The sequence below is a fragment of the Lasiodiplodia theobromae genome (genome assembly GCF_012971845.1).
Source record: "Lasiodiplodia theobromae strain AM2As chromosome Unknown scaffold_15, whole genome shotgun sequence".
Taxonomy (NCBI): Eukaryota; Fungi; Ascomycota; class Dothideomycetes; order Botryosphaeriales; family Botryosphaeriaceae; genus Lasiodiplodia; species Lasiodiplodia theobromae.
In genome coordinates, this window is record NW_023336355.1 from 990,077 (window position 1) to 1,001,643 (window position 11,567).

Here is an 11,567-nt window from a genome sequence, read left to right on the forward strand (position 1 = left end):
TCGTACTCATCCCCACCTCTCCCATCCTCATTCCAACAGACATCGTCGCCCTCTCCCGACGCGACGAAATTCCTTCGAGCATTGAGATTTATCAAAGAGCGCCTATCGGCGACGGCGAATCCGATGGCGGGGATGAACATGGGAGTGGTTTCAAAAATGTTTTTATTCGCTACAGTAGTGGCGGGGGGAAGGGGCCTTTCTTAGGCGAGGGGAAAGTGCTGGCAGTGCTGGTCGTGGCGGGGCTCTTGTTGCCGGGCATGTTGGTCATGGAGTTGTGAGCTGCAGGTGGATGACAGAGGAGCCAAGGGCAGAGAGGCGGTAGTCGAGGAAAAGGTCATTGCGACTGTCGGAGCGGTGAGAAAATAAATAAGAGGGTTTAATCCAAAGGGGAATGAGAAATAATCAGATTCGGAAACCGAGGTGCACATAAAAAGAACAGGAAATTCCTAAAGGGGAGGAGGATTGTGGGGCAGTAAGCCGGATGCAGGGACGAGGCTGACTATCTATTACGGTGCGTTGTCAGATAAAGCGGGCGGCGGAGGATTGGTCGTCTGGTGGGCGTTCTGCAGGCTGGGCTGAGACGGGCAAAACAAAGAAAAGATCCGGCGGGAAGGTTGGAGGGATTCGCATCCACCGTATTCCACCGTATCTGCAAAATAGAAAAAATGAAGACTCACCAACGTAGGATGCTGAAGAATCGCTAAAACCCCGCTTATTCCCGGGCGCGTGCAGTGTGTCATGATCACAAGGCGCCACATCTAAGGCATTCCATGTTGGAACTGCGAGAATATCTCGCGACCGTTGTTACACAAAGATGCTACACCCGCGTTACACAGCTGCGGCATGGAGCCGTCTTATCCGGTTCCCTCGAGGATCCCCCTCAGCCTCAACCGCACAGGATTCGAAATCTTGTGCTACAGAGGGAGCACTAGACCGCCTAAGTGAGTTTACAAACTTGAAATTATACCGAATGCAAGGCAAAGGTCGTGCAACACACTCATTGTATGCTTAATTCAAAGTATGTACCTGCATTGGGCAACCTGTCAAAAACTTTATTTCCCATTCGAACGTGCGATGGCTCATTTTTATTTTCCTGAGTGAGATTTTTCAAGGTAAGAGCTAATAAGTGGCGCTCGTACAGATTGAGAGCGTGTGAATGATTGGATGATTATTCAGGGTCTGGGTGCACATAGAATCGGCTCCTTCGTCATGCGTGGAGGGCTGGCCGCAGCAGGGCGACTGTAGACTCATCCTGATCCTTCAGCAGAGTGCGGCAGTGTATGGAAGCCTGTAAAACGGTCCCGCGGTGTGCGGCCTCTATGAGGCTCAAGAGATGTGGCTGAGCATGGGGGCCAATCCCTGGGGGAGGGAGGCTTGGCGGGCTGAAGAAGCGGCCTGTGCAGGGATCAACATGCGTGAAAGCCCAGGCAACACAACGTCCGTCCGTTCCCTGCGCCACGGAACTGGTCCAATCCTTCTAGAAAACCCACATCCAACCACTCACAGACCTAGCCGTGAGCCGTCCTACCCACGCCCGGAATAGAGCACTCCACTTTCGCCACCGCGTGGCTCGCGGGCAGATCTCGAGGCCGAATCCTGGACAATGTTCTGCACGGCATTTGGCGTACCCTTGGCCCCCATCCCCCCACTGCCGACCCTGGGGATGACGTACGGGATACCGAGTCGGGTTACCGAGCTGGCCTGTCTGCAAGTCAGCAACGTGAAATAGAAACAGTACGCTAAAATCGACTGGATACGCGAGTCAAGATCGCTGGTTTTCACAGGCAGCCAACAATGGTTGGTCCAGAACTGTTGGAGGCGATCGATTCACATCGGCACATGCCTCCCATGCTGCGCATCTGCGCATCTTCGCAGCTTCAAGCCTCGATTTCGGCTAAGAGTTCCGCCGTGATGATGTCTGCCTGACGGCTTTCGCTCGGCCAGAAGACGATGACTCCAAAAACTCTTTTCTATTCGCTTTTTGATCCTTCGAGGCTGTGTCATGAGGACGATGAAGGGGTGGCCTCGTCCTGAAGCCAGCTGAGTAGACGTGAGACGAAGAAGATATAAGACCTTTCATCCTGCTGGCATGGTACTTCTTCCTTCCTTACTTCACTATCAAGCAACTGAACAATCACAACAATGGCAGCCATGACTTTCGACCCCAGAGAACTAGTTCTCCAGCAGCTGCGTCGCAGCACCTTTGTCATCCCGGACTTGAAGGGATGTTTCAGGGACTGGCCGGTTGAGTGCAGCCCGCACCTGGACCAGATCCGTAAGGACGTCCACGCTTGGTTGGAAGAGTAAGCACTTACCATCTCCTTCTTCTCTCATTCTTTACCTTCACCATGGTGTGGTCGTGTGCCGGTAATTCGTGACTAACAAAACTCCAACAGGACTCTCGGCGAGGGCAGAGCACTCCAGATCTCCAAGCGCGCAGACTTCGGCCTCTTTGGTGCTACCGAGTGGCCATACGCCAGCTACGAGCGGTGCCGTATCGCATGTCTCTTCTGCGCCTGGGTCTTCACATGGGACGACGAGATCGACTCGTCACTGGGTTCTATGGGTGATGACCTGGAGAGCGCACAAACCTACCGCTTCGAGACGATCCAGTTCGTCAAGGAGACCCTCGGACTGGCGCCGCGCAGCGCCACACCCCCCTCCAACAAGATCATTCGTAACTTCGAGGTTGTCGGCGACGCGCTGCGGGAGGCATACACAGTGGAGCAGAGGCAGCGTTTCTTCGCTGAGGTGGATCGCTTCATGAGGGGCACCGAGGACGAGCAGCGCCGCCGACTGTTGTCGCGTGACCTGCCCACCCTTGAGCAGTTCTGGAAGTACCGCCTGGGTTCCAGCGCTGTCAACATCTGTACTTCGCTGATCGAGTACGGGTTTGGTGACATGGCCTTGCCCGCGGCCATTTGGGAGGATGAGGACATGAAGACCATCGAGCGCAACACCAACATCCACCTGTCCGGACTGAACGACCTGTACTCCATCAAGAAGGAAGTCGTAAGTTGCTTGCTCTCCTCCTCTTTCCTTGTCGATACTAACGTTGGTGTTTATCAGGCCATCAACGCCGTCGAGTCCCTAATTCCTATCCTTCTCGCCAACAAGCTGGTCCCTGACCTCCCGGAGGCTGTCGACCATGTCGCCCAGTACGTCGCCGACCGTTCCGCCGAGATGGACGAGTGTGCCGAGCGTCTGCTGCAGCGTTATCCTCAGCATGCGTACGACCTGCGCCGCTTCGTCGACAACTGCCGCTGCATGTGCACTGGCAACCGTACCTGGAGCCTTAGCACTGGCCGATACGGCATCACCGAGCGCGACATCAATGAGGATGGCACCATCTTCATGGATCTCGCCGAGCTTTGTATCAAGGGCGAGCCTGAGAGGCGCCCTGACAGCCCGGAGGAGATGTGTTAATGAGTCCTCTGAAGGCGGTCGTCTCCTTTTTTATCCTTTGTCTCCTTTATGGTTGATGATAAGCATTGGTCGGCGTACAACGGTTCTATTTTGACATTAAGAGATGGATGGCTTCTGGGAAGAGAGGGTTGCATGGCTCACGCCGCATATTATACCACGAAACTTTACGTAGCATTTGGGAGCGTTGGGGATTAGAAGGACTTTTTGTAGATCATATGTAAATACAATTCAAACACGTTTACATACCAAGATCATGGAATATGACGCATTGGCGAACCCGCAATACTTAGTTGGCAATTTCAGCTTCGGAAAGAAGTGCCATCCTCTAGTATTGACCAAGGGTCCTGGGACGAGCATCCTCCTTTGGGGCCTTTCGTCTGGACCTGGAAAGTCCCACTTATGAAAGCAGCCTGGTTCGACCGACTCAGTACTATATCGACATGTATCCATGGAATTGTGACCGCGGTATGCTGTGTAACCGTGGAATGTATCGAGTGCCCAGAAAAGTAAGGGGGTCCAGGGGACCAACTCACCCAATGATGCCCACCTCCAGCCAGAGTATTTGTTACACTAGTACGTCCCTCTATTCGAAGTCGAATGAGGGAAGCAGTAATGCACTCGTTATACTCGTGGTGATGGTATGGTATTAGACCGAGGATGTCTCTTAAACATCCATCGAATATTCTGCCGAGCTGGTCCCCCTGACCACTACACCGTTGCAAGCAGGGTCTTAGCTATGAGGTATGGGGTTTCAAGGGCGAGTGAAGACGCCAGCTTGGTATTGGGACCAATTGTAGCAAGTTGATTGGCGTTGGTGTCCGAAGACAACTAATGACGTGCTTCAGCTCGAGCCCAATGGAGGCCGTTGGGGCCAGTAGTCAGGGTCAACAATCGAGCGTTAGTTGGCTAATAGCGATCTCGTCCATGCGTCTGAGTGGTAGGACATGGTACATCCCCATTAATGATTATCCGACGCATGATGTGACTTGGTACTTGTCTTCGTCCAAGCCTAGGTTCAAGGCCAGCATTTCCTTGAGCTCCTCAAGGTCACGCCTCTATGCCGGAGCTCTTTTCCGGTTTTGTTGAAAAAACACTCGCTGGTCATGAGGTCGATGAGCTGGCTTTTCAAGGCGGAGGCGGTTCTTCGCTCACCGCCCCGTGCGCTGCGCCTTCCCGCGGTACTACTTTAGCGCCATCGCATCAGGCGAAAGCCTCATATTCGATGCCCACAGAGACGAGTTGCCGAAGGAACATAATGGTAAGACTGACGACGGGTTGAGGCGTCGCGCGATGAACGGTTTCGGGAAACGCTAGGCGCAATGCGACAAGGCAGCGCTCACGGAGATGGTGCCGACCAGAACAGCGATAGAAGCAAGGCGATGATGCTACCACGGAGAGATGCAGGCATAAAGGCAACATGCCTAGCGGCTTGGCGTTTTGGCAGGCTCATGTCGCTGCTTTTGGCCTGTTTCGAAGGATACAAGGGCTTCTGTCCTCGACGAGTACGGCCTTGGCGTGCACCTCCGGATGGATGCAGACATTGGCCCTCGGCTGGTCAATGCGGTGGATGTGCAAGGAGAGCGGCCGTCAGTCGCTGGAACACGCGCATCACGACGGGCGCAGGTGTTGTTGCAGTAGAGTTTCTGTCCGGACCGGCAGCTGTCCTTGTACGCAGCTGACGGGCCGAGCTGCGCCCGACAAGCGCGACGCGGATCTGCCACCTCTCTCGCGGCCGCCGACACCTCTCCAGACTCTCCACTTTGGCAAGCGCCCAACAACTTGCTGTCGCCTCTGCCTGCATGCCCGACGGAATAGACTGAATCCCTGCTCCACCTGCCCCGCCCGCGTGCACGTTCAGACCGAGCGCGACGCTCCGGCACTTTATCCGCTCAACCGCCAACCTCCTCCGCGCCTTGATCGCGACCTGCATGCCCGTGCCACCACTCAACACCGCCCGCCGTTTCTGACATCGCCGGGCGTCATGGCCTGGCAGAGCCCCTCCGCCATGGGTAACGGCGCCGCCCAGCAGGGCGACAACCAGGGTCCTGTCGGCACCGAGTACACATTACAGGGTTCGTCGAAGCTCCCAACACCCGTCCCCCGAGCCCGTCCGTGCGTAGCTGACACTGCTCCTCCCAGGCGTGATGCGCTTCCTCCAGCTCGAATGGCACAACCACGAGAGAGCCCGCAATGCCTGGGACATCGAACGCGCCGAGATGAAAGCAAAGATCGCGAAGCAGGAGGGCGAGGTTCGCAGCGCCAAGCGTCTCAACGAGCAGCTGGAAAAACACGTCAAGATGCTGGAAAACGCATTGAGGAACGAGCGCCAAAAGAACAAGGCTCACGCTGCCGGCGAGAAGCCTGTCGACCAGGACAAGGGCAAAGAGCGCGCCAGCCCAGACCTCAAGAGGAAGCGTATGTGAATACCCCCTTCAATCTGTGCAGCTACTGACATCCTACGACAGCCGCGAACAAGCACCACAACTCATTCCTCGACGTCGACCCCGAAGCCCACGATTCGCCCGAGCATGAGCGTGAAGCCCAGCGCGACAAGTCGAGACAGTTCCTCACAAAATGTGTCGAGGAGATTACCTACCTCTTGCAGCCGCCAGCTCATCCTCCGCCCACACACGCTCAATTACATTCGTTGGCCAATTCGTCTGGTTTCCTGAACCACGATCAGTCTATGGAGGAGGCATACATGCAGCAACAACGTCAGAAGAGCATGGTTATGGGCCTGCCGCAGCAGGCACCGGTTCCCAACCATCAGCCACCACCCGTGCCGTCTCTAGCTGATGTACCTAATCTCACGCACACCTCGCAGTTGCCCCAGCAAGCCCCTTTTATGACAAGAGAGCCGCCGAGCAACCAGCCTCTCCCCCAAATCCCCGTGTCTGCTGTGGAAGCCACCCAGTCACACATCGAAATTGAACCCGGCTTTTCGAACATTGCTGAGGAGGAGGTGGAAAAGGTTACGCACAGCTACGATAGCTATGGTCGTCCACTCCCTGCGAGAGAGGCCGAGCAGGGCGCTGTCCAGAGCACTGTGACAGAAGATCCAGATGGCTGGAATTTCGACGAAACCGGCCCACCAACTGAGCCGCCGCCAGATGTTCCGCCGCCACGGAGACCGGACACGGATGCTTTCCCCAGCGCCAACAGCATTCCGGCCAAGTCTCCCCCGCGCTCTGGTCCGCAATCACACAGGAGAAAGAGTTCGGGAGCACAATCAATGTCACGGAGGAGGAGTCAAGGAAACGAGACAGGTGACCCTTCCGCACAGGGAGCCAAGACCGATCCTCAGCAGTTCAAAGTCCGGTTTGCTCTGCGCGGCCATCTTGACGTCGTCCGCTCAGTCATTTTCACGGGAGGAGGCACGCCTTCAGAGCCCGAGATCTGCACTGCTGGCGACGATGGCACGATCAAGAGATGGATAATACCAGCCAGCTATGTCGCCGGGCAGCATGGTCCCCTCGGTACCGACATTGATATCCAAAGCTATTTCACCCACAGAGGACACGAGGGTGTTGTGACGTCTCTTGCGGCATCCAACGCAAGCTTCTCTACCGGTGGCAGAGTCACGGGCGATGGATGGATATTCTCCGGCGGCCAAGATTCGACTGTCAGGGTCTGGGAAAGAGGACGTGTCGATCCGAAGGCAACACTGGACGGCCACACGGACGCGGTTTGGGCAGTTTGCGTCCTACCGTCGAACTGCGGGCAGGTGTTTGGTGGAAGCGCCAGCAATTTCGGTGGCCCTGAGCGAGTTCTCTTGGCTTCCGGCTCGGCCGATGGTACCATCAAGATCTGGGCCGTTAGCGCACCTCCTCAGCTCGTGTCACCTTCAGCCGGCTCAAGGCGTGGAGTTGGCGGTAGCCGCAGGCATTCCGTTACCTCTGGTTCAAACTTTCCGTCCTCGCCCCAGCCTAGCGTGGCCACCTCCACGCCTTTCCATTATACTCTTGTTCACTCCATTGAGCGTGCAGGTGTACCTTCCCCGACGTGCATCACTCCGCTGTCCAAGACGGGTGAGACTATCGTGGTCTCATACACCGACGCCTCAATTCTTATTTTCGACACTCGCACCGGCGAGGAGATTATCGGCATGGCCAGTGGAGAGACATATGACGGCACGAGCAAGACGGGCGTCAACACAGTTGCTGCGGTTCCATCGATTGAGGGCGCGTCAAGCGCTGAGGCCGGCCGTGGAAGCGGGGAGGATGAAGGAGGGTTACACGGTGCGACAGGCACAGCCGGCGGCGTCGAAGGCGTCGTCATCAGCGGGCACGAAGATAGGTTCATTCGGTTCTTCGATGCCAACAGCGGTAAGTCGAGAGATGGCCCGAATATGTTTTTTTTTTTTGCTAATTTGGACCCAGGCCAATGTACATACTCGATGCTTGCGCATCCTGCCGCGATTTCCGCACTTCACTTGTCGCCTGACGGCCGCGAAGCCGTGTCAGCGGGCCACGACGCGTCGATCCGTTTCTGGTCGCTCGAGAAGCGTATTTGCACGCAGGAGATCTCGAGCCATCGCATAATGCGCGGAGAAGGAGTTTGCAGCGTCGTATGGAGTCAAGATGGTCGCCTGGTCGTTTCTGCAGGCGGTGACGGTGTCGTAAAGGTGTTTGTCAGAAGCATCATTCACGCGTAGGCTGGAGAGAAATGAGGATGGAACGCAACGATGGATGATGGATGACGGATGAGACGATGCAGCAAGCTGGCTTCTGGACGTGCACGGCGTCGGGAACCACGCCACGAAAACAGGGACGGCATTTGCCCACATAGTTGATGGATGTTGATTGGGCATTTCCGGGGTCTACATACCCCCACGTATTCAAAAGAGAGGAGGGAGAGGGGCGTTGATTTTCGTTTTCGTTACTGACTCAAGACGCGTTGACGGTGTAGTAATCCCTCTTCCTCTCACCTCGTTTTTTTTTTTACTACTTGATGGGCACGAATACCACATAATCATTTTCTCTTCCCTCTTCTTCAACTTCTTGTATGAAACTTACGGCTTTTACTTTCGCTCTTATCTCCGTCTGGGTGTCTTATTCCCGCCCGGTCGCTCTGCAGTCATCCGGCTTTGCTTGGCCCGGGATCTCCAGAAAGCATTGGCATTGGGGCGCAATGTGGTCTTGATTGTACTTCTTCGGGGCCTCGTCATTTGGGGAGCACGGATTCGCATCGTTGCTGCATGTTGAGTATAATCGGAAAAAGGCACAAAGGGCGGATATTCTTCTTATTTCTGAGAGAGAAGTAAATCAAAAAAGGACATTCCAACCGTAATAGTTGAAGTGCAAGAGATCCGATACCGGATGTCGAACAGGGACTCCCAGGGCAAAAGAGCGGTAAAGCGGCTGTTAGGGCTGCTGCGCAGACGGTTTCGAGGCGTGCCTTCTCATTGGGTGGCAGATTATGAGGCTTGAGGATAGGAAGGTGAGGCTGAAGGCTTTAGTGACGGGGAAGACTGGCTAGCGCTACGGAGACGGGAGCGGGGGAGCGGGGGACCAACAAATGTGTGTGGATGGTACAGATGGCGAGAGTTTGGTGCCACCAGATGGGTCTAGCCCAGGCCGGGGAAGACAGGGGTGCCGTTAGCGGCAAGAGAAGTGTCACCCATCCAGTCACGATGATGGCCGCTGCTGACTCGCCTTCGGGATCCCTGCGTCGGCCCATCCATTACCATTCGCTCCCCTGCTCTGCGACCGGGTCTGCCGAGCCTCCCGGGAAAGTCTGAGCTTATTCCCGTACTGTTGGGTCTGACCGGGTTAGAGGAGACAAAAGGTTCCAGATCCTGGGTTACCGCAGCAGCTTGGTCTTTAGGCCGTGACCCGTGCTGGCTGCGCTACTGGCCGGTGGTCAGGCGAGGCGGCAGTGAACGGCCCTCGTCCATTCCTTCTTGCGGGGTTGGGCAGCTGCTGCAAGGGGCCGCCACGCGCGCCGGCGACGCAGCTCAGCACCGGATGGAGCGGGCTGGAACTGGAAGCAATGGCATGGCCCGCTTGGCTTCGTATACTTTCTGTCCACGCCCCCTCTCTTCAGTGTCCTTCCCACATCAGCTTTTTTTGCTGGCACAATAATTCCATTCTCCTGTGACTTCACTTCTTGCCTGCATTCCGGGATTACTGCAAGCTACTCGGCTAGCATATTAACGTGAGTGGTCAATCCTTTGTTCCAGAGGCTTCCACGTTTCAGGAGTTGGGACACAAAAAAGAAAAAAAAGAAGGCCTTTCTGCTTAGCTCGTTTCTACCGTGGTTCGACGTTTCTTGTTCCAGTCACACAAAGAGGCAGCAGACAGGGGAATCGACGATGATTGGAAGTACGTGGTCTTCGGCCGACGTTCGGAAGGACGGGCCTGCATGCACACGTATATACACATCACGATAAGTGTGCTTCTAGACGTCAACCTCTCACTTTGCACATGCTGTCTGACCGTACCTTCAGCCGTTGTGTAACTCGGCACTGCCTCTTTTGTCCATGTTTTCCCGTTAATCTCATTCCACCCTCCACTACCACCTATTCCTACTTTCCACCTCAAGCCAGTCTACTGACGTAGCATTCTCAGCCACGAACTTTTGCCGCCCTTAACAAAGTCACATTGTCACTTTATTAGCAGCCATGGCCGCCCAACCCCAGCCAATCTCAAAGCTTGCGCCGACCGCCATCGCGCCCAACGGCCACCTCCTTCCACTTGTCGAAGTCCCGACGCCGGGTCCCTCCCCTTCGCCCTGCCAAAACAGCAGTTACGGTGCCCCGCCACCACCTCTTTACCCAAACAAGAACAAAGACCTCCCTCCCACGCCCCCTTCCATGATCCCCTCCCCCTCTCCCTTGCCCGCCATGATCCCCACCACCACCACCACCATCAACCCCTACGAAACCGACCTCTCCCGCGTCCCGGCCGACGACCCCTTCCGCGACCTCCCGCACTACGGCCGCTACGCGCCGTCGCCGACCGACTTCCAGCCGGACGCCGCGCACGTCATGTCGCAGACGCCGGCCAGCATCCGGTACTGGGAGGACGTGCTCCGGACGCGGTGCAACGCGGACACGCTGATGCTGTCGCCGGTCGACGCTTCTTCTTCCTCCGAAGAAGGTAGTAGCATTGATGCGGCCTCGTCCGCCGTCGCGCTCGGCCGCTGGATCTTCGCCGTCGGCGGCTGCATCGTCAAGACGAACCACCTCGCGCCGCTCAGCCGCAAGCGCCGCGACTACAGCCTCGTCGACGCCAACGAGGTCGCGGCCATCGCGCTGGTGCGCAAGACCGTCATCGAGGCGGGCAAGGCGGACGGTGTGCGCGTCCCGCGCGTCTATTTCGCGGGGAAGCTGCTGGGCGGCGATGTGCTGGTGCAGGAGCGGCTGCCCGGCGTGAGTCTGGAGGTGGCGTGGGGGTACCTGGACGGCGCGGCGAAGAGGGCGTTGAGGCGGCAGGCGAGGAGGTTCGCGAAGACGCTGGCCGAGTGCGTGGTCAACGATGATTGGAGGGTTCGCGGGGAGAAGGGGAAGCGGTCGTACGTCGTGGACAGTTACAGCGCGATTTGGGCCAGGGCGCTCACGCCGAGGGAGAGGAAACTGATGCTCCCGCCGCCGCCATCGTCTGTGGTGCAGAAGCCGAAGTCGTTCGTGGGCGCGCGCGCAGGGATTGGTTGGGGAAAGCGCAAGGATAGCGGCTTCGATGAGGAGGAGGACACTGTGTCGTCGAATGCCCCAGGGTCCCGCCCACGCTTCGGAAACCGCAAAGGAGGTAATGTCTTCTTCGACGATGAGGACGACGACAACAACAACGAGCAGCACTACTCCCTCGACTCGCCCGACTCGGACTTCCGCTTCGCCCACAACGATCTGAGCACCTCGAACATCATCGTCGACCGCATCGACGGACAGGACCGCATCGTCGGCGTCGTCGATTGGGAGCACGCCGGCTGGATCGGCTGGCGCACCACTGCCGCTGTGCACCGCGAGCTGCGCGCCCCGCTGCCGGAAATGTACGACAAGTCCGAATTCGAAAGCGAGGAAGAATGGAACGACTTCTTCATGTGGAAGGGTCTGTATGATTCGGACTCTGATGATGAGCGAGAAGTTGGGGAGTATTGAGGGTGGAAGAGCAGGTTGCAGCGGGAGGGCGTACAGGGGGGGG

The 11,567-nt window shown here is 56.7% G+C and overlaps 3 protein-coding genes across 3 annotated transcripts; all 3 read left to right on the top strand.

Moving 5' to 3' along the window:
* Positions 1 to 2,151: 2,151 nt before the first annotated feature.
* Positions 2,152 to 3,426, top strand: LTHEOB_5648 (Terpenoid synthase; the record flags this gene model as incomplete). Its single annotated transcript, XM_035514816.1, has 3 exons — positions 2,152 to 2,303; positions 2,397 to 3,012; positions 3,070 to 3,426. 3 exons carry the CDS (start codon positions 2,152 to 2,154, stop codon positions 3,424 to 3,426), a joined length of 1,125 nt encoding a protein of 374 aa, XP_035373938.1.
* A 1,981-nt stretch (positions 3,427 to 5,407) lies between these two features.
* Positions 5,408 to 8,080, top strand: LTHEOB_5649 (Striatin pro11; the record flags this gene model as incomplete). Its single annotated transcript, XM_035514817.1, has 4 exons — positions 5,408 to 5,498; positions 5,566 to 5,841; positions 5,892 to 7,751; positions 7,806 to 8,080. The coding sequence occupies 4 exons, from the start codon at positions 5,408 to 5,410 to the stop codon at positions 8,078 to 8,080; spliced, it is 2,502 nt and encodes an 833-aa protein (XP_035373939.1).
* A 2,190-nt stretch (positions 8,081 to 10,270) lies between these two features.
* LTHEOB_5650 (Aminoglycoside phosphotransferase) lies at positions 10,271 to 11,524 on the top strand (the record flags this gene model as incomplete). The annotated part of the gene is made up of 1 exon (XM_035514819.1): positions 10,271 to 11,524. The coding sequence occupies one exon, from the start codon at positions 10,271 to 10,273 to the stop codon at positions 11,522 to 11,524; it is 1,254 nt and encodes a 417-aa protein (XP_035373940.1).
* Positions 11,525 to 11,567: the final 43 nt, after the last annotated feature.